General features: G+C 50.5%; 1 protein-coding gene across 1 annotated transcript in view; it reads left to right on the forward strand.

Annotated features, from left to right (window-relative positions):
* HPRT1 (hypoxanthine phosphoribosyltransferase 1) overlaps positions 1–13,596 on the forward strand; it is a 31,911-nt gene extending 18,315 nt beyond the window's left edge. The window contains exons 6-9 of the mRNA XM_068151752.1: positions 3,470–3,552; positions 8,089–8,135; positions 10,692–10,768; positions 12,744–13,596. Coding sequence (XP_068007853.1) covers positions 3,470–3,552; positions 8,089–8,135; positions 10,692–10,768; positions 12,744–12,791 — 255 coding nt within the window. The 3' untranslated portion in view covers positions 12,792–13,596. The remainder of the gene's footprint in view (positions 1–3,469; positions 3,553–8,088; positions 8,136–10,691; positions 10,769–12,743) is intronic.
* The last annotated feature ends 11,328 nt before the right edge of the window (positions 13,597–24,924 follow it).

Genomic DNA, 24,924 nt, shown 5'->3' on the forward strand with positions numbered 1-24,924 from the left:
CCCTGAAAGGAGGTTGGAGTGAGGTGGGGCTTGGTGTCTTCTCCCTAGTATGAGGTGATAGAATGAGAGGAAATGGCTGAAACTGTGCCAGGAGAGGTTTAGGTTGGAGATAAGGAAAAATGTCTTTGCTGCAGGAGTGGTCAGGGATTGGCACAGGCTGCCCAGGGAGGTGGTGGAGTCCCCATCCCTGGAGGTGTTCAAGAAATGTGTGGCCATGGCACGTGGGGACATGGTTGAGTGGCCATGGTGGTCTTAGGTCAGTGGTTGGATGCAATGATCACAGAGGGCTTTCCCAACCACAACAGTTCTGTGATTCTGTGTCTTAAGACTCCAAATAATAGCAGTGATTTGTTTGTAAACAAAGAAACAGCTATGGCAACCCACTCAGCAGCCAAAGGGCAGGATGTGTCCTCTCATAAAAGAGGGAGTTGGTGTATGGCTTGGTTTTATTTTTAAATCTGAGGTTTTGTTGTTCCACAGGAAGCACATTCAGTTCCAAAGCTCCTACCAAAATAGTTTGTATACAGCAGGCATCTGTGACCGGTGGCATCCTTTGAAGTGTGTTGTGCTTCAGCTAGGCAGATGCATTTCATTATGGATCTGCTCCATTTCAGATGAATCTGTGTCTTTAAAGCCCCAGACAGCTAACTAGGTTAGTTCCTCATGTGTTCAGTGACTCATCTATCCAGTGACTTGTCTTACACAGTGTCAAACAGGAACCCTTCTTCCAACCACACAATAAGCCAATCAAACAATAAAAATGCACATTTGCTATAGAATCAGACAATCATGGAATCAATAAGGTTGGAAAAGACCTCAGAGTTTGTCAAGTCCAACCTATCACCCAGCACCTCATGGCTAACTAAACCATGGCTCCAAGTGCCACATCCAGGCCTTTTTTGAATGCCTCCAGGGATGGGGAGTCCACCACCTCCCTGGGCAGCACATTCCAATGGCCAATTACTCCTGCTGGGAAGAACTTTCTCCTCACCTCCAGCTTAAATTTCCCCTGGCACAGCTTGAGACTGTGTCCTCTTGTTCTGCCACTGGTTGCCTGGCAGAAGAGACCAACCCCCACCTGGCTACAACCTCCCTTCAGGGAGTTGTAAAGAGCAAGAAGGTCTCCCCTGAGCCTCCTCTTCTCCAGGCTAAGCAACCCCAGCTCCCTCAGCCTCTCCTCACAGGGCTGTGCTCTAGACCCCTCTCCAGCCTCATTGCCCTTCTCTGGACACCTTCAAGTGTCTCAATGTCCTTCAGAAATTGAGGGGCCCAGAACTGGACACAGGATTCAAGGTGTGGCCTAACCAGTGCTGAGCACAGGGCACAATGACTTCCCTGCTCCTGCTGGCCACACTAATCTTGATGCAGGCCAGGATGCCATGGGCCTTCTTGTCCCCCTGGGCAAGCAATTGATGTCTTGTGCACCAGAGCACTGGGCTTTTTTTCTATACAGCATCCCTTCCATGGGGTAAAAAAGTAGTGAACAAGATGGAGATTGACCTCCAGTAAGCAGCTCATCCCACACTACAAAACCAGGAAGTGCTTCTGGGCTTGGGAGTGTGGAAGTAGCTACTTCTGCTTATTTACTGTGTCTTTACTGCTGAGTTTATAGCCATGATTAAAAGCACTCAGTGTTCCAGATGTGATTGCTAGTGGGTGCTCTGTTGAGTTTTGTTGTTTGGTGTCTATTTTCCTTGGGAGTCAGGGGAGAATAAGGCTGAAACCAGAACATTGCTGCTTCCACAGTGTCTACCTCCTTCACTCCCAACAGTTTTGATTCCATGGCAGGGTGAGGACTGTCCCTCTAAAGATGCTGTGCTTATTTCAGTCCAGATGAAACTGGGGTCTGGTTCTGCTGCTGTAAGCCATGTGTTCTTTTTTTCTGCCTCCCCATGCAGTGGATGGGAGTGCAGTGGTGTGTCCAAATTCACTTCAGTGGGTTTGAGTATAGACTGTAGAGCTGCACCCAGCTATTCCCAGTGCAATTCCTTCACAGCTGTTTCTTGGACCTGTAATGCACATTGCACTCCTTTTTGTTCTAGTGGCAGCAAGAGGTTATTCTGCCTATTTTCCCTTCTTTTCTTTCTGCTCTACACATAGAATGGCTTAGGTTGGAAGAGACCTTAGAGATCATCTACTCCAACTGCCCTGACTTAGGCAGGGACACCTCTAAACTAGACTTGGTTGCTCAAGGCCTCATCCAACCTGGTCTTGAACCCCTCCATGGAAGGGTCATTCACAACCTCTCTAGGCAACCTATTCCAGAGTCTCACCAAACTCACAGTGAAGAACTTCTTCCTAAAATGACTGAAGGAGTTGGGGCTGTTCAGTCTGGAGAAGAGAAGGCTCTGAGGTGACCTCATTGTGGCCTTCCAGTATCTGAAGGGGGCTACAGGAAGGCTGGGGAGGGACTGCTCAGGATCTCAGGGAGTGATAGGACTAGGGGGAATGGAATGAAGCTGGAGGTGGGGAGATTCAGGCTGGAGGGGAGGAGGAAGTTCTTCCCCATGAGAGTGGTGAAGCCCTGGAATGGGTTGTCCAGGGAGGTGGTTGAGGCCCTATGCCTGGAGGTGTTTAAGCCCAGGCTGGATGAGGCTCTGGCCAGCCTGATCTGGTGTGGGGTGTCCCTGCCCATGGCAGGGGGGTTGGAACTAGATGATCCTTGTGGTCCCTTCCAACCCTGACTGATACTATGATACTAAAATTCAATCTAAACCCACTCTCCCTCAGCTTAAAATCATTCCCCCTTGTCCTGTCATTAGACACCCTTAGGAAAAGTTTCTCTAAAGTCTTCCTGTAGGGTCCCTTCAGGTATTGGAAGGCAGCTCCAAGGTCCCCCTGGAGTCTTCTCTAGGCTGAACAGCCTCAGCTCCTTCAGCCTATCCCCATAGCAGAGGTGCTCCAGCCCTTGGACCATCCCTGGTGTCCTCCTCTGGACTCGCTCCAACATCTCTGTATCCTTCATATGCTGGGGACACCAGAACTGGAGGCAGTATTGGAGGTGGGGGCTCAGCAGAGCAGAGTAAAGTGACAGAACCCCCTCTCTTGCCCTGCTGGCCACACTCCTCTTGGTGCAGCCCAGGACACATCTGTCTCTATAGCTGAGCTCCATGACAAGATTAATGTTGCTTTTAGCCTCTTCAAATTAAACAAACCAGGAGCACAAGCCACACAACCTCCAAAAGGAGCCAGGGAGGTCAGGGTTCAGTAACTGCTCTGCAAGTCAGAGTTACCCACAGCAATTAACAACTGCTGTTAATGGGCATGGTCACTGTACTGAGCACAGCTCTGCAAGCACACCCATGGTGCTAACATCACCTGAATTTGATCACAAAGAGTTATTTTGGCAGGTTTTTTATGCTGCTGTGGATGAGCAACTTGAAAATGCTGCTTGGGGATGTTGGATGTTCTTTCTGACATGAGTTTTTGGGTTTGTTTTGTTGGTTTGTGTTTTTTTTTCTCTTCTCAGGATATAATTGATACTGGTAAAACAATGAAAACATTGCTGTCTCTCCTTAAGCAATACAATCCAAAGATGGTGAAAGTAGCCAGGTAAACTTGATGAATGATGAGTATTGGTGCTGTATTTCACGTTGAAGAATGACAGAGTGGTTGGGGGGGGTGGGGGGAACAGGTACAGTACACTTCTATAGAAGAGAAACAGGAGGGAACCTTCCTGCAGGAGTCTGATATGGTGCAGTCTGGTGGAGTATAGTATTTGGTTCAATCCCAAAAGGCTGGGGGCAACACTGTTCACAGAATGTTAGGGGCTGGAAGGCACCTCCAAAGCTCATCCAGTCCAACCCCCCTGCCAGAGCAGGAGCACCTAGAGCAGCTCACACAGGAACACATCCAGGTGGGTTTTGAATATCTCCAGAGAGGGAGACTCCACAACCCCCCTGGGCAGCCTGCTCCAGTGTTCTGTCACCCTCACAGTGAAAAAGGTTTTCCTCATCTTTCCATTGAACTTCCTATGCCTCAACTTCCATCGTTGTCCCTTGTGCTGTCTTTGGGCATCACCCAGCAGAGCCTGGCTCCAGCCTCTTGGCAGTCACCCTGCACACCTTCATAAACATGAATGAGGTCACCTCTCAGGCTCCTCCTCTTCAAGCTACAGAGCCCTCAGCTCCCTCAGTCTCTCCTGGTAAGGAAGATGTTCCACTCCCTCAATCATTTCTGTGGCTCTGCACTGGACTCTTTCAGGCAGTTCCCTGAGGTCCTTGAGTTGAGGGGCCCAGAACTGGACATCAGTGCAGAGTAGAGGAGGAGGAGAACCTCTCTCAACCTGCTAGCCACAGCCCTTCTCATCCACCCCAGAATGCCCTTGGCCTTCTTGGCCACAAGAGCACATTGCTGGTCCACCTCCCATCCCCTAGGACCCCCAGGTCCTTTTCCCCTTCACTGCTCTCCAGCAGCTGGGACTCCCAACCTATCCTGCTCCATGGGGTTGTTCTTTCCCAGGTGCAAGACTTTACACTTGCCCTTGTTGAATTTCACTCAGTTCCTCCCTGCCCAACTTTCCAGCCTAAGTCTCCTTAAATGTTAGCACAACCTTCCTGTGTGTCAGCCACTCCACCCAGTTTTGTGTCATCTTTCTAACCTTGTTGTTGGAAGAATTTAGTGCTTCAGAAGGGGACAGCCTGTGCATGCCTGGTACTTAACATGTTATGGTAAGACCCGTGGGCTTTTACCACTGAAACCTAGTTTAGGTTTAGAAGTATAGGGAAGAAATTTCAGTCTTTGGGGCCTGATAAAGCCCCATGACACCCTCTGAAGCCAGTAGGGCTATTTTCAACACAAATTTGATTCATACACTTGGACTTTTCCTAGAGAAAAAAAAAGAGGCAGTGGTTGTCTCTTCTGTGTATGTAGTATCTATCCAAACATGGTTCTGCTTATGCACAAGTCTGCAGCTTCAGTGAGCTGCAGTGCTGTACCTGTGCTGAACCTGTGCTGTGGAGACTTTTTCCTCCCACTATTCATAGAATCATAGAATTGTCAGGGTTGGAAGGGACCTCAAGGATCAGCCAGTCCCAACCCCCCTGCCATGGCCAGGGACACCTCACACTACAGCAGGTTGCTCACAGCCACATCCAGACTGGCTGCAAACACCTCCAGGCAGGAGGCTTCTACCACCTCCCTGGGCAACCTGTGTCAGTCCCTCACCACCCTCATGGGGAACAGCTTCTTCCTAATATCCAGTCTGAATCTACCCATTTCTAGTTTTGCTCCATCCCCCCCAGTCCTATCACTCCCTGACACCCTCAAAAGTCCCTCCCCAGCTTTCTTGGAGCCCCCTTCAGATACTGGAAGGCCACAGTTAGGTCACCTGGGAGCCTTCTCTTCTCCAACTGAACAACCCTAACTCTCTCTGTCCTCATAGCAGAGCAGCTCCAGCCCTCTGCTCCTCCTCATGGTCCTTCTCTGGACACCTTCCAGCACCTCCAGATCCTTCCTGGCACAGAGGCTCCAGAACTGGACCCAGAGCTCCAGCTGTGGTCTTAGCAGAGTGGAGCAGAGGGGGAAAATCCCCTCCCTGGCCCTGCTGGCTCTGCTTCTCTTGCTGCAGCCCAGACTCTGCTTGGCTCTCTGGGCTGCAAGTGCTCACTGCTGGCCCCTGTTGAGCTTCTCATCCCCCAGCACCCCCAAGTCCTTTTCTTCAGGGCTGCTTTCAAGCCAGTCCCTGCCCATCCTGTATCAGTGCTTGGGATTGCCCTGACCCAGCTGCAGGACCTTGCCCTTGGTCTTATTGAACCTCATGAGGTTGTCATGGGCCCAGCTCTGCAGCCTGTCAGGGTCCCCCTGGATGGATCCCTTCCCTGCAGCTGTCTGCTGCACCACACAGCTTGGTGTCTTCAGCAAACTTTCCTTCTTTAATTACAGAATCCAATTAGTTTGCACACTCACTTCATAGTTTGTGCAGTGCAGCTGAGCCATAGAGGTCATTCCCTGAGAGTTAGTCAGCCATAGGCTCTTCCAGGCTTTATGGCTTAGCTACATCTTTGATTAGTTAGTAGCTAGGAAGAAACAGTGAGGAGAATGTTGTGTTATAAGCCAATTAGCATTCTTCCTGGTTGGTTTCAGATGGCATCTTTGGTGCTGCTGTGCTGTGGGGGTGTGTTTTACAGTAAGAGCATAACAATGGCTGGGGATTAGAGAGAAAGCAGAGCTGTGTGTAATACCTGATCACTTGTGTTGCCATAACAATGGCCAAAGCAGTTGCTAGCCCTGTGAGAACAGCTCTTCTTGCTGACAGTCTGGAGGTGACCTGCTGAAGGTTGGTGAGGTTGGTGAGGATTTCTCCCTGGCTGGTTGAAGCATGGCAGATGTTAGACACTTGCTGCTGTCTCCTAACAACGCTGCACTGTACAAGGATAACAGAGCAGGAGCAAAGGGCAGCTTCCTGTTCTTTAAACCTGTTTCAGTGATTTGGGGCTGCCAAAGACCTGAGCAGGTAAATATCATTCTAGATAGCTTCATTTGCCTCTCTTCTCTTTCTTCTCTCTTACGTTTTAGATGTTTCTCTCCCTCTGGCAATGCAGCACTTGCAGCAGGGAGATGGCAATTAATGCTAATGTGGTTTGGGGATTTCTTCCTTCAAATCCTGCACCCATTCTCCAGAAGAGAAGTGAACTCTCACAGCTTAGAACTTTCAGAAACTGTCTAACAATTGCAACTGTGACAAATGAAGCCCTGCCTTCAGGAGCGATCCAGAAGGGTCCCTGCTTAATGCACAGAGTTCTGCTGACCTCAGTCCTTACATTCAGTCATCCTCCCAAAGCTTGTGTCTCAAAGGCAGACAAAAGCCAGGCCTGTGGGGTTGTGGAACTGCTCACATGGATAGAGAGTGAATCAAATTAAGCTAGCAGGACTTTCTCCTTACTACAACACCCTCAGCTCTGTATCTCTGTGCTTTTTACACCTCTGACTCTTCTGTCTGGAAGAGTGAAGCTGGTTTGTATCACCTGCTCATCAGGAGCAATTAGCTTTGCTTCATGGAGGTAATTAGCACTGCCAGTGAAAAGCAGTTGAGGATGCATTGTGCAAGTGCAGTTGAGGTTACATTTAAGCAGCTGAACTTTTGCTTCATAATACTAACGAGAAGAGCTGAGTTGGTCTGGCCAGAGCCCAAGTTGTCACCTCTTTACCTAGAAGCTAAACTGTGTCTGAAGTTCCTAACACCTATAAAGCTCACTAAGTCACTTTCCACAATGAACATCCATCCAAAGCAGTATCTCCTACGCTCTTTCTTCCAGCCCTCTTACAGATATCCTTTAGGTTGTGAACCACTCATGACTCTTTTGATTCACTTTTGATTTCTTCATTTTGATCTTTTCATTCTGATCAGCTGCACCAGCAAACAATAGTTCTGAATCACAGAATGGTCCAGGCTGGAAGAGACCTCCAAAGGTCATCTACTCCAATCTCCCTGCAGTCAGCAGGGACATCCCCAACTAGATCAGGTTGCCCAGGGCCTTGTGGAGCATCACCTTGAATATCTCCAGTGAAGGAGCCTCAACCACCTCCCTGGGCAACCTGTTCCAGTGTTCCATCACCCTCATAGTGAAGAACTTCCTGACAGCCAATCTAAATCTGCCCTTCTTTAATTTGAAGCCATTGCCCCAGGTCCTGTCCCTGCAGGCCTTTGCAAACAGTCTCTCCCCATCCTTCCTGTAACCCCCTTCAGGTACTGGCAGGCTGCTATTAGGTCTCCTGAGAGCCTCCTCTTCTCCAGGCTGAACACCCCCAGCTCCCTCAGCCTGTCCACATAGCAGAGCTGCTCCAACCCCCTGGTCATTTTCATGGCTCTCCCCTGGACCTGCTCCATCAGGTCCATGTCCTTCCTGTGTTGAGAGCTCCAAACCTGCGCACAGTATTCCAGGTGAGGTCTCACCAGAGCAGAGCGAAGTGTCAGAACCACCTCTCTGGATCTGCTGGCAGCGCTGCTTTGGATGCAGCTACGTGTAGTTACGCTTTCACTTGGGCACAGTTAGGCCAGATCCAACTTGTCTGTCATCAAAAGCAGGCTCTTCTGTTTGTACCTGGTGCTTTTCCATGCCTCAGTTTGACACTGGTTTTCTTTGACAGTTTGCTGGTGAAAAGAACTCCTCGAAGCGTGGGATACCGGCCAGACTGTAAGTGACCCCTCCCCAGCTTTCTGTTACTCATTCCTAAAAGCATGTCAGTGTATTGTTGTCCCCTTTGGTCCAAGGCCAAGGATGTTCCCATTTTTAATGGATTCCCCCCCCCCCCCCCTTATTTACAGACTTTAAATGACTTGGAATGCTTTTTGTTGTTGTTGTTTTTTAACAGAGCCAATCTGATCCTTTCTTTCTTAACTTTTGGTAACATTTTACTACATGAATAGCAAACTGGGATACTCTGGTTCCAGGCTACACCCTTTTCATGTGCAAATTCTCCCCAGCTTACCTGTAGTCAATTGCTTTGCTCAGCAGAACCTGCTAGATTTATCTTCAGGTGCACAAATGGAGCCACCTGGGGTAGCTTTAGGGTTTAGTTTAGGGAGCCTGAGAGATGGCCAAAGCTTTCTCTCTACACTGATCCACGGATGATAGCCAGTGCTCTGTGGGGTTGGCTAAAGTTAATGCTGGGGGAAACTTCAACCCTCCATACGACCTCATGTTGGGTGAATGTCCCCAGGATCACCTGAGGTAGCTGATCTGAGAAAGGTTTACAGTGATAAAAGATTGGCACAAACCCAGTAACGTCTGGGCATCTGAGTTACTCATTTCTTATCTTCTCCTGTCTGGCCCAAGACCATAAAGAAGCAGCATCCACAGCAGGCAGTGGTACCAGACAGCCCCTCCTGCCTTGGGAAGGGCTGTGTGTTTTAAAGGCCATGTGTTCCAGAGGCCAAATTCCTGTTAATCTTTGCCCTGTGCTTTCACTGTGGAAGAGAAGTGAATTCAGCAGCAGAGTCACATCCTTTCCCTCCTCCAGTACACTGGAACTGAAGTTTCTCCATGCCTTAAAGCTGAGCTGAGGTGTGCCCCTCAGGCAGGGATGCTCCTCATTCCCCAGATCTCATTAGAGGCTTAGCTGGGTTAATGGTTGGCTTGCTGGGCATCCTGCAGCAGGTGACTTGTTGTGCCATCTGTCCACAGTGACAACCTGTTCAGTGCAGGACACGTGAGCTCTGAAAGGAGAGACAACAAGGCAGGAGTGGCTTGGGCCCTGCTTTATCTCTCTCCTGTGAGGCCAAGCAGATCTAAAAATCATCTTCATTTTTCCAGAAGCCCACCCAGCCTTGCCTTTGAATTGCACAATTTATCTCCCTGCTTTCCCTTAGACCCTCACTGCAGCCAGGGAGAAAAAAGCTCTGCAGCTTTCCTATGCTCAGGGGTCTTTTATTGTAGCATGAGGGGAGGAAGTCAGTTGGGAATGTTGTGGTTTGTATTATTTCATCTTTTGGGGGTCATTTTATGATGTGTTGTGGACAGGTCAGACTGATAGTGCCTGACCCCTCACCAGCTGCCCTAAAGGCTGCTTAGGCAACCTGTGGAACAGCTGATGTCCTCCTCTTAGGCAGTTTCTCTGGGAGTTAGAAGCCCACAACCAAACACACAAACCCCACCACCTGTTGCTGAAACCTGCAAGTGTGACTCCATGAAGATCAGAGTGCTCTTTGCTCTTCACTGTCCTCTGTGCCATGGAGCCAGCAGCTGAGATGTGCTTTAGCAGTCAGGGTACATTTCTACGTATCACAACTATTGCCTGCAAGTTGCAAGAGTGGAGTCCATCTAGGCCAAGGACTGGCTTCCATGCAGTAACTGTGGGTGTGATACTCACTTTCTCCTGTGGCCACTCTCCCAGCACTCCACGGAAAGTCCTCTTGGACTTGCACCTCCATAGTTTTGGAGGAGCTGGTGGCTGAACCTGCCTACTCATTACTGCTTTGCATAATGCAAAACAGGAAGGCAAAATATGAATTCAGGAAGGGTAGGGTCTTTAAAGTGTAACCAAAAAGAGGAAGGGAATTCAAGGTTAGGGGATGTGGAAATGTTTGGTCTAGACATCAGCCCCAGGCAGTGGCAAAGCTCATCTGGAAGATTCAACCCTCGGGGGTAGCTATAGGCAAAGCCTCTCCCCTCTGATGGTCTCCACATCCTTTTTACCTGCTACAAGAACTCTGGTAGAGTTCTGCCTTCTCAAAGATGAAACCAAATGTGCCACACATCAAGGGTGTCATCATTTGTGGCACAAAAAGCTGCCCTTCCTGCAGCCCTACCCCAGGCGTGGGTCCCGCTCCCAGAGGTGGGAATGATACCGGGAGGGGAGCTTGTGCTGTGCTCATCACTTCCACTGCCTCTCCACTGCCACACCAAGCTGCTAGGAAGTGTGTGTGTGTGTGTTTACAAAGCTGCAGGACATCTGGGAGGAGTTTTTGCTCTGATGGGAATGCCCTGTCCTGCAGTTTGAAGTGCTTCCATTCATTCCTTGCAGGCTGCTGCGTGGGAACCACAAAATACATCTTTGGCTTGGTTGGGAAATCAGATCAGCCAAGTCAGTTAAAACTGTAAACCAGCTCAAATGTCAGCCTGAGGGAGGAAGAAATAAATGAGTTAGGATGCTTAACTTATCTGCAAAGTGCCAGGCTGCCTCTGTACAAAGGTCTAGTGGGCTCTAGGAAGTTCTTTTCTAACATGCTGGTGACTTATGGTCTCTTCCAGTTGTTGGATTTGAAGTGCCAGACAAATTTGTTGTGGGCTACGCCCTAGACTACAATGAATACTTCAGAGATTTGAACGTAAGTCCGTTTCTTTCCCATCTGTTTTTGTCCATTTAAAACTCAGGAGGAGGAAGGAAGTCTCCTCACATCAGTCTCCCTCCTCTGTAAATCATGTTCCGCTGGTGGTGCAACAAGGAGAGCAGAGGCTGGAGCAGCAGGGCAGCCTTTTGGAGCTCTGGGGAAACCAATGGTAATTTGGCTGCCTGCAGGATGGAGGCTGCACATCTCCTGTCAGCTATGGAATACTGTGGAGTGGATGTGGAGTTTCCTACAGAATCATAGAGTTGTTAGGGCTGGAAGGGACCTCAAGGATCAGCCATTTCCAACCCCCCTGCCTTGGGCAGGGACACCTCACACTACAGCAGGTTGCTCACAGCCACATCCAGCCTGGCTGCAAACACCTCCAGGCAGGAGGCTTCCACCACCTCCCTGGGCAACCTGTGCCAGTCTCTCACCACCCTCATGGGGAACAACTTCTTCCTGACATCCAATCTCAATCCACCCATTTCTAGTTTTGTTCCATTCCCCCCACTCCTATCACTCCCTGACACCCTCAAAAGTCCCTCCCCAGCTCTCTCCAGATGACTGCAACAAACAAGTGCTTAGCTGGGAAAGAGTTAGAGGAGAGAGATCTTGGAAGTTAAGAGGGGGTCACTTGTTATTCTAAGTCATTAATTCTGCATCAGCCAGATTGCTGATGGTACCCAGCTGGGAGGAGTGGCTGATACACCATCAGGCTGTGCAGCCATTCAGTGAGACCTGGACAGGCTGGAGAGCTGGGCAAAGGGGAACCTCACGAGGGTCAACAAGAATAAGTGTAGGGTCCTGCACCTGGGGAGGAACAACCCCCTGCACCAGTACAGGTGAGGGGTGACCTGCTGGGAAGCAGCTCCATGTTGTCTTTACCTTGGTGTCCCAGTGGACAATAAATTATCCATGGGACAGCAATGTATCCTTGTGGCCAGATGGTCAATGGGATCCTGGGGTGCATGAAGAAGGGTGTGGCCAGCCAGTGGAGGGAGGTTCTCCTTCTGCTCTGCTTTGGTGAGGCCACACCTGGAGTATTGTGTCTATCTCTGGGCTTCCCAGTTCAAGAGGGACAGGGAACTACTGGAGAGAATCCAACAGAGGCTACAAGGATAATGAAGGGACTGAAACATCTGCCTGAGAGACCTGGGGCTGTTTAGCCTGGAGAAGAGAAGGCTGGGAGGGGATCTTAGTAATGTTTACAAGTATCTGCAGGATGGGTGTCAGGAAGAAGGGGCCAGGCTCTTTCCAGTGGTGTCCTGTGATAGGACAAGGGGCAAGGGATACAAACTGGAACACAGGAAGTTCCACCTCAGCCTGAGGAAAAACTTTGCTGTGAGGGTGCTGGAGCCCTGGAGCAGGCTGCCCAGAGAGGTTGTGGAGTCTCCTTCCCTGGAGACTTTCAAAACCCAGCTGGATGTGATCCTGTGTGACCTGCCCTGAGTGGTCCTGCTCTGGCAGCAGGGTTGGACTCGACGATCTCTGGGGGTCCTTTCCAACCCCTTACCATCCTATGATTGTGTGATCTGGGTGTCACCAAACCACCATATTTTGGGTGGGACAATTGAGGGGAGGAGAAAGAAAGCCAATGGTGAGGGGTTTAGACAAAACCAAAAGGCTGAAGTTGTTCTTCATAAAGAGGATCACAAGATTGTGAGATACTGAAACAAGCTGCTTAGGGAAGTTGTGGATGCCCCCTCCATGGAGCTGTCCAAGGCCAGATTGGAGGAGGCCTTGGGCAACCTGGGCTGGTGGGAGATGTCCCTGCCCATGGCAGGGGGCTGGAACAAGATGATCTTTAAGGTCCCTTCCAACCCAACCCGTTCTGTGATTCTTTCACACCGAAACATGTGTGGCATGCTTGCATTTTCTTCCTAACCACATCACTTGGAGTGATGAGGGTGTGAAAGTGTTGGTGCCTGCCAGGAGTGTCCTAACAGGAGCTTTCTGTTTGCTTGCTTTGCAGCACATCTGTGTGATCAGCGAGACAGGCAAGCAGAAGTACAAAGCATGAGAGCAGATCTGAAGCGCTACGAGAGCAGAGCTTGGAAACGTTTGGGTTTTGTTTGTTTACTGAGTCCTATCTTTCACAAGGCTTCAACTTCTGGTACACCAGCTAAAAATTGTAGAAGCCCCTCCTCCCCCCTCCCTCCCCCCCAGCCCCATTGTCATCTGCTTCCTATAATTTATTGCATGTATCATAGAAGAGTTCCTCTTGTTCATTTCTGTTTGGAAGACGTAAAGCAAGCAGTGCAGCTCTGCACTCCTCCTTTTGATTTGCACTATGACTCTTAACTCTCGCTGCCCCTGGTTGGGTTGTGCTGTTTGTTTGAGCTCCCAGAGGCGAATACAAACTCTTGCAGTGGTAAATTGCTTCAGCCTCCTCGACCCAGAACTGAGAGACAGTTCAAGTACTGTAAATGTCAAACATTGTATGCTAAGCAAGCGTGTTAGTAATATTTAAAAGGCAAAGAAACACAACCAAGCCACAGGTCTGTAATTTAAAGGGGTGGGGTTTTTTATGTTTTAATGCACAAATGTGATTGTGGTTTAAGGGAGAGTTGCACCTTTGGGTGTTCTGAAGCATGAGGAGCAGCCAGTTACAGTATCTGTAATCTCCAAGGAGCTCCTTCAGGTCTCCTGGAGTTGCCTTATTGCTGTAAAGGAAGTCTGAGGGAAAAATGGCTCTTTCTTTTTTCTCCTTCCTTTTTGTCCCTTCCTTTTTTTGTCCCCTTCCTTTTTGTCCCTTCCTTTTTCCCCTTCCTTTTTTTTCTCCTTCTTTTCTTTTCCCCTTCCTTTCTTTCTCCCCTTCCTTTTTTCCCCCTTCCTTTCTTTCTCCCCTTCCTTTCTTTCTCCCCTTCCTTTTTTCCCTCCCCTTCCTTTTTTCCCTCCCCTTCCTTTTTTCCCTCCCCTTCCTTTTTTCCCTCCCCTTTTTTACCCCCCCTTCCTTTTTTACCCCCCCTTCCTTTTTTACCCCCCCCTTCCTTTCCCCCCCCATTCTTTTGTCTTTCTTTTTTCCCTTCCTTTCTTTTTTCCCTTCCTTTCTTTCTCTCCCTTCCTTTCTTTTTCTCCCTTTCTTTTTCTCCCTTCCTTTCTTTCTCTCCCTTCCTTTCTTTTTCTCCCTTCCTTTCTTTTTCTCCCTTCCTTTCTTTTTCTCCCTTCCTTTCTTTTTCTCCCTTCCTTTCTTTTTCTCCCTTCCTTTCTTTTTCTCCCTTCCTTTCTTTTTCTCCCTTCCTTTCTTTTTCTCCCTTCCTTTCTTTTTCTCCCTTCCTTTCTTTTTCTCCCTTCCTTCCTTTTCCCCCTTCCTTCCTTTCCCCCCTTCCTTCCTTTTCCCCCCTTCCTTCCTTTTCCCCCTTCCTTCCTTTTTCCCCCCTTCCTTCCTTTTCCCCCCTTCCTTCCTTTTTCCCCCCTTCCTTCCTTTTTCCCCCTTCCTTCCTTTTTCCCCCCTTCCTTCCTTTTTCCCCCCTTCCTTCCTTTTTCCCCCCTTCCTTCCTTTTTCCCCCCTTCCTTCCTTTTTCCCCCCTTCCTTCCTTTTTCCCCCCTTCCTTCCTTTTTCCCCCCTTCCTTCCTTTTTCCCCCCTTCCTTTCTCTTTCAGGAGATAGGATGACAAAACAGAATGTTTCAAATCTAGTTTTAGTTGAGCTGCCTGTCAGTCTCTCTTCTGTTTGTTGTTTTTTAATTCTCTCTCTCAAGTTGTCCATCAGTCAGTGGAGCTGCCTTTAAAATGGAAACAGTTTTAATATATTTATGGGGAAACAACAAAAGAATAATAATGATAATTAAAAAAAAGAAATGAAAGAAAAGAAGCTGTAATGTTTACTTTCTAAAGTTCTACAAAGCAAAGTACTTTAAATAAAGGTTGTCTCTTTAAAATAAGCCCCAGACAGCTATGCCACTCATTCCGGAGAAGGTTCCAGGGGGACCTCACAGCTGCCTTCCAATACCTGAAGGTATCTGCAGGAAGGCTGAAGAGGGACTTTGCATAAAGGTGTCTAGAGACAGGGCAAGGGGGAGTGGGTGGAATCTAAGGGAGAGCAGGGTCAGACTGGAGCTGAGGAAGAAGTCAAAGTGCTGGGTGCTGCACTTTGGCCACAACAACCCCAGGCAGAGCTACAGGCTGGGGTCAGAGTGGCTGGAGAGCTGCCAAACAGAAAGGGACCTGGGGGTGCTGATTGACAGCAGCTGAACAGTAGCCAGCAGTGTGCCTGGGGGCCAACAAGGCCAGTGGCATCCTGGCCTGCATCAGGAACAGTGTGGCCAGCAGGAGCAGGGAAGTCATTGTGCCCTGTGCTCAGCACTGGTTAAGCCACACCTTGAGTCCTGTGTCCAGTTCTGGGTCCCTCAACTTAAGGACATTGAGACACTTGAAGGTGTCCAGAGAAGGGCAACAAGGCTGGGGAGGGGTCTGGAGCACAGCCCTGTGAGGAGAGGCTGAGGGAGCTGGGGTTGCTTAGCCTGGGGAAGAGGAGGCTCAGGGGAGACCTTCTTGCTCTCTACAACTACCTGAAGGGAGGTTGTAGCCAGGTGGGAGTTGGTCTCTTCCCCCAGGCAACCAGCACCAGAACAAGAGGACACAATCTCAAGCTGCGCCAGGGGAGGTTTAGACTCAAGGTGAGGAGGAAGTTCTTCATCGAGCGAGTCATTCGTCATTGGAACGGGTTGCCCAGGGAGGTGGTGGAGTCACCGTCCCTGGAGGTGTTCAAGAGGGGATTGGATGTGGCACTTGGTGCCATGGTCTAGTCATGGGGTCTGTGTTGATAGGTTGGACTCGATGATCCTCGAGGTCCTTTCCAACCTAAGTTATACTGTGATACTGTGAGGTGAGGGGAAAGTTCTTCCCAGAAAGAGAAACTGGCCATTGGAATGTGCTGCCCAGGGAGGTGGTGGAGTCCCCATCCCTGGAGGTGTTCAGAAAAGGCTTAGATGTGGCACTTGGTGCCATGGTTTAGCAGTCAGGAGGTGTTGGGTGACAGGTTGGACTTGATGATCTTTGAGGTCTTTTCCAACCTTATGAATTCTATGATTCTGTATGAGGGTGGTGAGACACTGGGCTAGGCTGCCACCTTCCTCAAGGCCAGCTTGGATGTGACCTTAAGCAACCAAGACTGGCTGAGAAGTGTCCTTGCCCATGGCGGGGGGATTGTGGTAGATCTCATCTCAAAGGTGCATTCCAACCTAAGCTGTGACTGTGTACTGAAATGCTCCTGACATTTTCTTCTCAGGGATATTTTTTGCCACCCAAGACCTCATGACTACTAAGCCATGGCACAAAGTGCCACATCCAGTCCCCTCGAACACCTCCAGGGATGGGGACTCCACCACCTCCATGGGCAGCACATTCCCATGGCAAACAACTCTGTGAAGAACTTTCTCCTCACCTCCAGCCTAAACGTACCCTGGTGCAGTTTGAGACTGTGTCCTCTTGTTCTGGTGCTGCTTGCCTGGGAGAAGAGACCAACCCCCACCTGGCTACAACCTCCCTTCAAGGAGTTGTCGAGAGCAAGAAGGTCTCCCCTGAGCCTCCTCTTCTCCAGGCTAAGCAACCCCAGCTCCCTCAGCCTCTCCAGACCCCTCCCCAGCCTTGTTGCCTCTCTCTGGACACATTCAAGTGTCTCAATGTCTTTCTTAAGTTGAGGGACCCAGAACTGGACACAGGACTCAAGGTGTGGCCTAGCTAGTGCTGAGCACAGGGCACAATGACCTCCCTGCTCCTGCTGGCCACACTATTCCTGATGCAGGCCAGGATGCCATTGGCCTTCTTGGCCCACTGTTCAGCTGCTGTCAACCAGCACCCCCAGGTCCCTTTCTATTTGGCAGCTCTTCAGCCACTCTGACCCCAGCCTGTAGCTCTGCATGGGGTTGTTGTGGCCAAAGTGCAACACCTGGCACTTGGAATTGTTGAATGCCATCCTGTTGGACTCTGCCCATCTGTCCAGCCTGGCAAGGTCCCTCTGGAGAGCCCTTCTGCCCTCTAACTGATCAACACCTGCTCCCAGCTTGGTGTCATCCACAAATGATCTTTGTAGAGCTTTTGGTTAATGTTATCCTGGCTGCAAGAGAGATGGTGAAGTGCTGAGGGAAAATACTGAAACGCTCCTGTACTCCATAAGCAAACTAGATTCAGAGAAAGTGGTTTAAGCACTGTCCTTTGGCTTGGCAGGAATGTAGAGTGCTTTTACGTGCTCATTAAAAACACAGATAGTTTGGCAAGGGTAAGTGCAGAGTCCTGCAGCTGGGAAGGAAGAATAAACTGCAGCAGTACAGGTTAGGAAGTGACCTGCTAGAGAGCAGCCCTGTGGAGAAGGACCTGGGAGTGCTGCATGGGACAGCAATGTGCCCTGGTGGCCAAGGCCAATGGGATCCTGGGGGCATTCAGAGGAGTGTGGCCAGCAGAGCCAGGGAGGTTCTCCTCCCCTTCTACTCTGCCCTGGTGAGGCCACACCTGGAATATTGCATCCAGTTCTGGTGTTCCCCAGTTCAAGAGCCCAGGCGTGCCTTGGTGATGCCTCGGGAGCCCAGGCGTGCCTCGGTGATGCCTCGGGAGCCCAGGCCTGCCTCCTTACAGCCTCTTCTGTGTCTGATGGAAAAAGTCAACCATGAAGCAATAAAGCCAACTCTTACTGCTGGATCCCACATTCCAAGTGCTGGGGAGCAGGCACTTTGCTCTCTCTGCTTTGTTTCTGCACTCACCTCCACACAGGCACTTGTCAGATGGATTTTAGCACCCCAGGGGGATCCCTCCTTCCAAAGCTTTGGTTAGTCTCTAGGACAGAGAAGTTGTTCCTCACTCTCTCCCCCTCGCTAGGACAGATCTGTCTTACTGCAGCCCTTCACAGCACCTCTGCCTTCACTGCAGGAAGGTAAATCCTCACTCAAAAGAAGCTGGAACTGTGCCTGCTCCTTTGGGTTGGGTCTGCCAGGTGGAGGGCTGGGGGCTCGCTCTCACCTTGGCAGCTTTACACAACCCAGGCACAGATTGTTCAGTCACAGAGGAAACCTTGCACTGGAACGTGGCTGTGGCCTTTGCCATCCATTGTAGCCCAGAGCACAGGTAGGTGAAGGGGAAATCATGGGGAAAGTTTAGGGGCTTTGCTGTCTCACCCCTGGCATTCCTGTGCAGCCTGGCAGCGCTCCCCTGCCACACGGCACTGACGCTGCTGCCTCGCTCCCACGGGTGGCTGCCTCTGCTCTGGGGGACTGCTTGGCTTTGCTTAGTCTCAGTTTCCTTCTCCTTTTCCTTCTTTTCTTTGTTATTTTTCCTTTCTCTTCCCCCCCCCCCCCCCCGCCCCCACATTCCTCTTTTCCTTTTTAGTCTCATTTTCCTTTCTTTTCCTCCTTTTCCTTTTCTTGTCCTCCTCTTTTCCTTTTCTTGTCCTCCTCTTTTCCTTTTCTCCTCTTTTCCTTTTCTCCTCTTTCCCTTTTTCCCCCTTCTCTTTCCCTTTTTCCCCCTCCTCTTTCCCTTTTCCCCCCTCCTCTTTCCCCTTTCCCCCCTCCTCTTTCCCCTTTTCCCCCTCCTCTTTCCCTTTTCCCCCTCCTCTTTCCCCTTTGCCCCCTCCTCTTTCCCTTTCCCCCTCCTCTTTCCCCTTTCCCCCTCCTCTTTCCCCTTTCCCTCTCCTCTTTCCCTTTTCCCCCCTCCTCTTTCCCCTTTTCCCTCTCCTCTTTCCCTTTTCCCCCCTCCTCTTTCCCCTTTTCCCTCTCCTCTTTCCTTTTTCCCCCCTCCTCTTTCCCTTTTTCCCCCCTCCTCTTTCCCTTTTTCCCTCTCCTCTTTCCCTTTTTCCCCCTCCTCTTTCCCTTTTCCCCCCTCCTCTTTCCCCCTTTCCCTCTCCTCTTTCCCTTCCCCCCTCTCCTCTTTCCCTTTCTTTTTCCTATTTTCCCTTTTCCCCCATTTTTTGTTTTTCTTTTTTTTCAATTAATTTTGTTTCTTTTTTTCTTTCCCCCCATTTTTCTTTTTCCCTTTTCTGAATATTTTTCTTTTCCCTTTCATTTTTCCTTTCCTCCCCTCCCCCTTTTTCTCCTTTCCCCCCATTTTTCTCTTTTATCCTTCCCCCCCCCCTTTTTTTAGATTGTCTTTTGTTCCTCTTTTCCATTTCTCTTTTTCCTCCCTTTTTTTTCTTCTTAACGTTGAAAGACTTTGAACTTATTTAATTTCACAAATTCACACTGCTAAGCATCTGCTCTGGAGTGAAATCTCTACTTGAGCTGAGCTGGAGGTGAATGCTGAGTTTGAAACGGAGGCAAATGAGGATGGTGAAGCTGCCTTGGAACTGTGGACCCCGACTGCAGAGGTGCTGCACGGGCTGGACACGGAGCGCCCCGTGGAGCGGCACCGACCCAGCCGAGAGGGAGCCGGCGCCGATCCAGCCGGGAGGGAGCCGGCACCGCTTACATGGGCTGGGTGCTCGACACTCGGTGAGGGATGTGCTGGGCACTGCTCAGCTGCGTGCAAAGCACCCCTATGAGCCGATAAGACAGCACAAGGGCTTAGCTTTGCTTTTTCCTTCTTGCCTTTGTGCCTTTTTGCCCCTTTTATTCCCCTTTTATTCCCCTTTTTGCCCCCCTTTTTTTCCACTTTTCTTTCTCCTTTGTTACTTTTCTTCCTTTTTTCCTTTTCTCTCCTTTTTTCCTTTCCTTTCTCCTTTTTTTCCTTTCCTTCCTCTCCTTTCCCCCCTTTCCTTCCTCTCCTTTCCCCTTTTCCTTCCTCTCCTCTCCCCTTTTCCTTCCTCTCCTTTCCCCTTTTCCTTCCTCTCCTCTCCCCTTTTCCTTCCTCTCCTTTCCCCTTTTCCTTCCTCTCCTCTCCCCTTTTCCTTCCTCTCATTTCTCCTTTTCCTTCCTCTCCTTTCCCCTTTTCCTTCCTCTCCTTTCCCCTTTTTCTTCCTCTCCTCTCCCCTTTCCTTTCCTCTCCTTTCCCCTTTTCCTTCCTCTCCTTTCCCCTTTTCCTTCCTCTCCTTTCCCCTTTTCCTTCCTCTCCTTTCCCCTTTTCCTTCCTCTCCTTTCCCCTTTCCTTTCCTCTCCTTTCCCCTTTTCCTGCCTCTCCTTTCCCCTTTTCTCTTTCAATTTCTGATTTTCTTTTCATTTTTTCCTTCCGTTTTTCTTCTTTTCTTTCCTTAGTGCTTAAGGAGTTTGTTTATTTTTCACAAGCAGATAAAGTTTGATGTCTGTTTCAGTGGGGAAACTGCTTCCTAGCTCTGTAAAGATGCCAGCAGCACTCGGTAAGGCCACAGCCGTTGCAGGCAGCAAAGTGAAGAGAGGGCTAGAAAAGCCCTGAGTGGTTCAGCAGGATGGCAGAACTGGCAGTGAGAATTTTCCTCCCCATGGAAGCTGAGAAGGGGATCCCTGCCAGGGGATAAAATGCTGGTGCAAAGTGTGTGTTGGGGATTCCTGTGAATGCCTGCAAATCCTTCTGTCTGCAGGCTTTGCTCCAGCAAAACACCCAACTGGTGAATTGGAGCACCTCAAAAGGTGCCAATGCAGCACCAGGGAGCAGAGGCAGGCCTGTGGTGGTGAGTAAAGCAAGCTGCAGGTGGGTTGAGCTGTCCCACTAAGAGGCTGATATGTCTCTAACAAGTGATTCTTAGTGGCATCATCATTTTTCCCCTCACTATAACCAGGAATAGAGCCAACCACCTGGTGCCTTCTGCACATCTCCATGTTGCCTACAGCAAGTCACTGTGTGTGTAAGCAACAGCTTTGGGCATTAGGGGCTGGGGAGGGTTCCCAGACAATCTGAGCCCTCCTCTAGGGGGTGATTCCCCAGCCTTGCCCTCCACGAGTGCAGTCAGGGAAATGCCTCAGTAGAGAGTGTCTGTGTGCAAATACAGAGCTAGCTATTAAATGAGGAACCCCAGTCCCAGCTCTTGGGTAGGCTTCTTACAGCTCAGTAGCTTGGCTATGCTCAATTTACAGTCCTGAAGCTCAGGAGCACCCCTGGGAATGCTACAGGCTTGCTTTTGGAAGAGGCTTAGACCAAACTTGGTTCTCCCACAGTGTTTTGCTTCACACAGCGCTGAAGCTACTATTTCATCTGTTAAATCCTGCCACTGAAGGCAGCACATCTCTATACCCATTACAGAATCCCAGCATGCTGGGGGTTGGAAGGGACCGCTAGAGATCATCCAGTCCAGCCCCCTGCTAGAGCAGGGGCACCCACAGCAGGTTTGCACAGGATCACAATGTGCAGGTGAAAGTCTCCAGAGAAGGAGACTCCACAACCTCTCTGGGCAGCCTGCTCCAAGGCTCCAGCACCCTCAGAAAAGTTTCTCCTTGAGTTCAAGTGGAACCTCCTGGGTTCCAGTTTGTGCCTGTTGTCCATTGTCCTGTCACAGGGCACCACTGAAAAGAGCTCAGCCCCATCCTCTTGCCCTCCACCCTGTAGCTATTGATCAGGATTGATCAGATCCCCTCTCAGTCTGCTCCAGAGACACATGGGCAAGTGTGGCAATGCCCTGGAAGTGGTGTGGCAGCCATGGATGCTGGCGTGGGGCAGCTTTTCAGCTTGAGCCCAAACATCCCTCAGGCAGGTTGTCCTCAGCACGGCTGGCATGCAGCCTGTGGAGCAGCTGGGTAGGGTTTGGCATGAGCAGGGAGGGCTGGCTCAGCTGCCCTTCAGAGAGGGAGAGCATCCTTTTCCCTGGGAGAACATCCTTTTCCCTGGGAACAGGCTTCCCTGGCACTGCTAGCAGGCACTGCCTTTCCTGCACTCTCTTCTGGGCAGTGTGCAGGGCTGAAAGATGCCAGAGCAGTGCTGCCAGGGCTGGTGCCTGTGCTGGTGCTAGTGCCTGTCTCCCATCTGAGGAGCTGGGATGTGATAAAGCCAGTCCTAGGGCAGGGGGGAAGAGGGTATGGGGGTGGGAGTGCTTTAAAATGTGCATTGCAGTGCCTTTATCAGATATTTCCTCCTCAGTTCCCTTTTCTTGACTTCTTTTTTCCCCTATCATTTCATTCACAAAATGTAAAGCACCCAACAGCAGAGAATACAACAGAGGAAGAACTGTCCTTTGCAGTGTAAACTCCTGAGGTTTGCCCGGAGAAGCTCATCCTGTGCTTTGTAGTAATGAATAACCATAACCCCTACTCTTGTCTAGCTGCATCTCCCATGGCACCTGGTCCCCTCCCTTCCACCACACCTTGCCCAGCAGTCCTGCACACTCAGATCATGGCAGCATGAGGGGGAAGCTGTTTTCTCTCACAGAGCATAAGGCATGAGAACTCTGGACTGTTCAGAAATGAATCTGTGCTCTACTTGAACCCTTTTTTGAGCAACCTTCACTATTCTGGAGCACTGTGTCCAGTTCTGGAGCCCCTAGTACAGGAAGGATCTGGAGGTGCTGGAAGGTGTCCAGAGAAGGGCCACGAGGATGAGCAGAGGGCTGGAGCTGCTCTGCTATGAGGACAGACTGAGGGAGTGGGGGTTGTTCAGTCTGGAGAAGAGAAGGCTCCCAGGAGACCTAATTGTGGCCTTCCAGAATCTGCAGGGGGATCCAAGAAAGCTGGGGAGGGACTTTTGAGGGTGTCAGGGAGTGATAGGACTGGGAAGAATGGAGCAAAACTAGAAATGGGGAGATTGAGATTGGATGTGAGGAAGAAGTTGTTCCCCATGAGGGTGGTGAGAGACTGGCACAGGTTGCCCAGGGAGGTGGTGGAAGCCTCCTGCCTGGAGGTGTTTGCAGCCAGGCTGGATGTGGCTGTGAGCAACCTGCTGTAGTGTGAGGTGTCCCTGGCCATGGCAAGGGGGTTGGGACTGGCTGAGCCTTGAGCTCCCTCCCAACCCTGACAACTCTGTGATTCTGCCTCTTGGCCGGCACACAAGAGTGGGTTCACGTGAGAAACTGCCCAGAGCAGCACCTGCTTCAGGAAGGAAAAGGTTTGAGTGGTGAAGAACCACGCAGTCATCAGGACACCAGCACCATCGTTTGGCCGTGCTGCTCCCACTTCAGCAAACCCCTCCTGGGGGAGCAGGTGAGCTGGCTTCTGCTTTGCTCGGTGGCTCCTGCCCTCCACCTGTGATGTAACCCAAGGAGATGTTGTCCACCCAGCTTTGCACCAGGGGCACTGCCTGCTTCCCACGGGAGCCAGCCGCACACCTGGGCAGACAACTGTGGCACGGACAAAATGACCCTCAGTAAGGGACATTGACAGTGCCTCTTCTCAGCCTTGCTGCAAAGAGCATGACCTGAACTTAGCCATGGCCAGCGCTGGGAGCTGCTCTTGTGCAAGCACTGTACAAACACCTCCTGGCTCGCAGCACACTGGATGGGAGCTGAGGAAAAGCAGATGAAGTGGACGGGGTGGGGGCGGGCAAGAAGAGCAAGGAAAGCAAGATAAGGCTGGATACCACAAGGAGCCCCTATCCTTCGCCAAAAATTCCTGCTGCATCAGAGGAGGTGAGCAGGAGAGCGCTGAAGGTAGATAAGGTGGCTTTGAGGGTTGCTTTTTTTGGCGTGTTTGTTTGTTTTTCGTGTTTACAGTAATCTGCAGCACCTCCCCTGCCTCCCACACCACTGCCTCTCTAATGCAGGTACCTGGTACTGTCGGCAGGGTCACGGAACAGGCTTAGGATGGGGGAGGGCTTTGGTCTGAGTGAAATTGCAAGGAAGAGTGGTGTAGAAATGCTCAGTTGATGAGCTTGTGCCTATCTCCTAGACCCAGCCAGCCAGGCAGCGCTGTAACCTAACCGTGTGCTGCACCTCCTTACCCACCCCAGGGAACTGCCTCCTTCCAGCTACTTTATAAACTCACACCCCAAATTACTGAGCAAGCTCAAAGATTACACACCCACACACCCCCAGGAGTTGCATTTGTTCCTGCTGCAGCAAACTTCTCGTTTGAACAAACAACAATTCCATCTTGCTTTCTGCTGCGCAGGCAGAGCAGCGTTGCCCGAGCTGCGGTGCCCGTGCCGAGCCCCTCTGCAAGGCTGCCCGATGCTGCTCACGGCTGCCCCAGCGATGCAGCGTGGTGCAGGGGGGCTCTGGGTGACTGGAGTCAGACCGGGGGTGCTGTGTAAGTGCCTGCCTTGCTTTTTTGGGTGGATTTTTTGCTTGTCTGGGTCTTTTTCCAAGTCCCTTGTGCTCAGATGCAGCAGCTAAGTCACTCTGCTAACACGTCGAAGGCAAACTGGGGGGAAAAAAAATTGCAGGAGCGTCCCCAGCTGCTTCAAGAGCAAAGCACAGCTGGATGGCTTCCCCCTGGGCTTTCCTCATTACTGAAAGCCAACATCCTGAGGTATTTGGGCAGACACAAGGTGCTGGGAGCAGCAGAGGGGAGCTGATGCTCCCTGCCCAGCACCCCAGGGCTCTGCTTTGCCTGCTCCTGACATCCCCGCGGATATCCCGACCGGAGCACATCCACCTGGGATGCCACCGCAGCCATCGCCGCCGGGCAGGGACCCCCTTGGCTTTTAGTGCTGCTCGCTCACAGCTCAGCCACCACCACGGGAGTGATTTCTACCCCCTCTGGGATTGCTTTTCCTACCGGTTTGATTTAACCCCTGCAGTTTACTCTTGCCCAGTGCTCCGAGGCGCTTTTACTGCTCCGTTACTGTCACTGTGGCTGGTTGGCAGGAGGCGGTAGCCTGAAAGCAGTTTTAGGAGGAGTCTTTCGTTGATGAACGAGATGGAAAGATCCTCTCCCAGCTGAGTAAAGTCTTTCTAACGAAATAAAATCAAACTGATCACTGGGAAGCTCTTTTTGTAGCCACATAAAATCAAACTGATCACTGGGAAGCTCTTCTCGTAGCCACATAAAATCAAACTGATCACTGGAAAGTTCTTTCTAGCCGAGTAAAATCAAACTGTTCACTGGAAACCTCTCTTTCCAGCTGAGTAAAATCAAACTGATCACTGGAAACCTCTTTTTCTACCCAGGTAAAATCAAACAGATCACAGCAAAACGGTCCGAAAAGAAGGAAACCCTGGTTTTTAACTGCACCTCACCTCTAAATGCTGGCAACAGAAAACTTCTCTTTAAAAACCGGGTGTAAAATTAACACGAGTGTAGAAGTAGCCAATTAACCACTCCACAGAGGAATTTTCCTGCAGCCCAGGTTATCAACTCAAGCTGTTTTCCTGAGGAAAAGGAGGATTTTGCATGGCACTGACTTGTAGCCAGGGGGAAAACGCTCTTCTGCAGGTACCAAACGGCGACGGCT

Source organism: Melanerpes formicivorus, unplaced genomic scaffold (genome assembly GCF_026170545.1).
Source record: "Melanerpes formicivorus ecotype bairdi unplaced genomic scaffold, bMelFor1.0.p_v2 SCAF_22, whole genome shotgun sequence".
Classification (NCBI taxonomy): domain Eukaryota; kingdom Metazoa; phylum Chordata; class Aves; order Piciformes; family Picidae; genus Melanerpes; species Melanerpes formicivorus.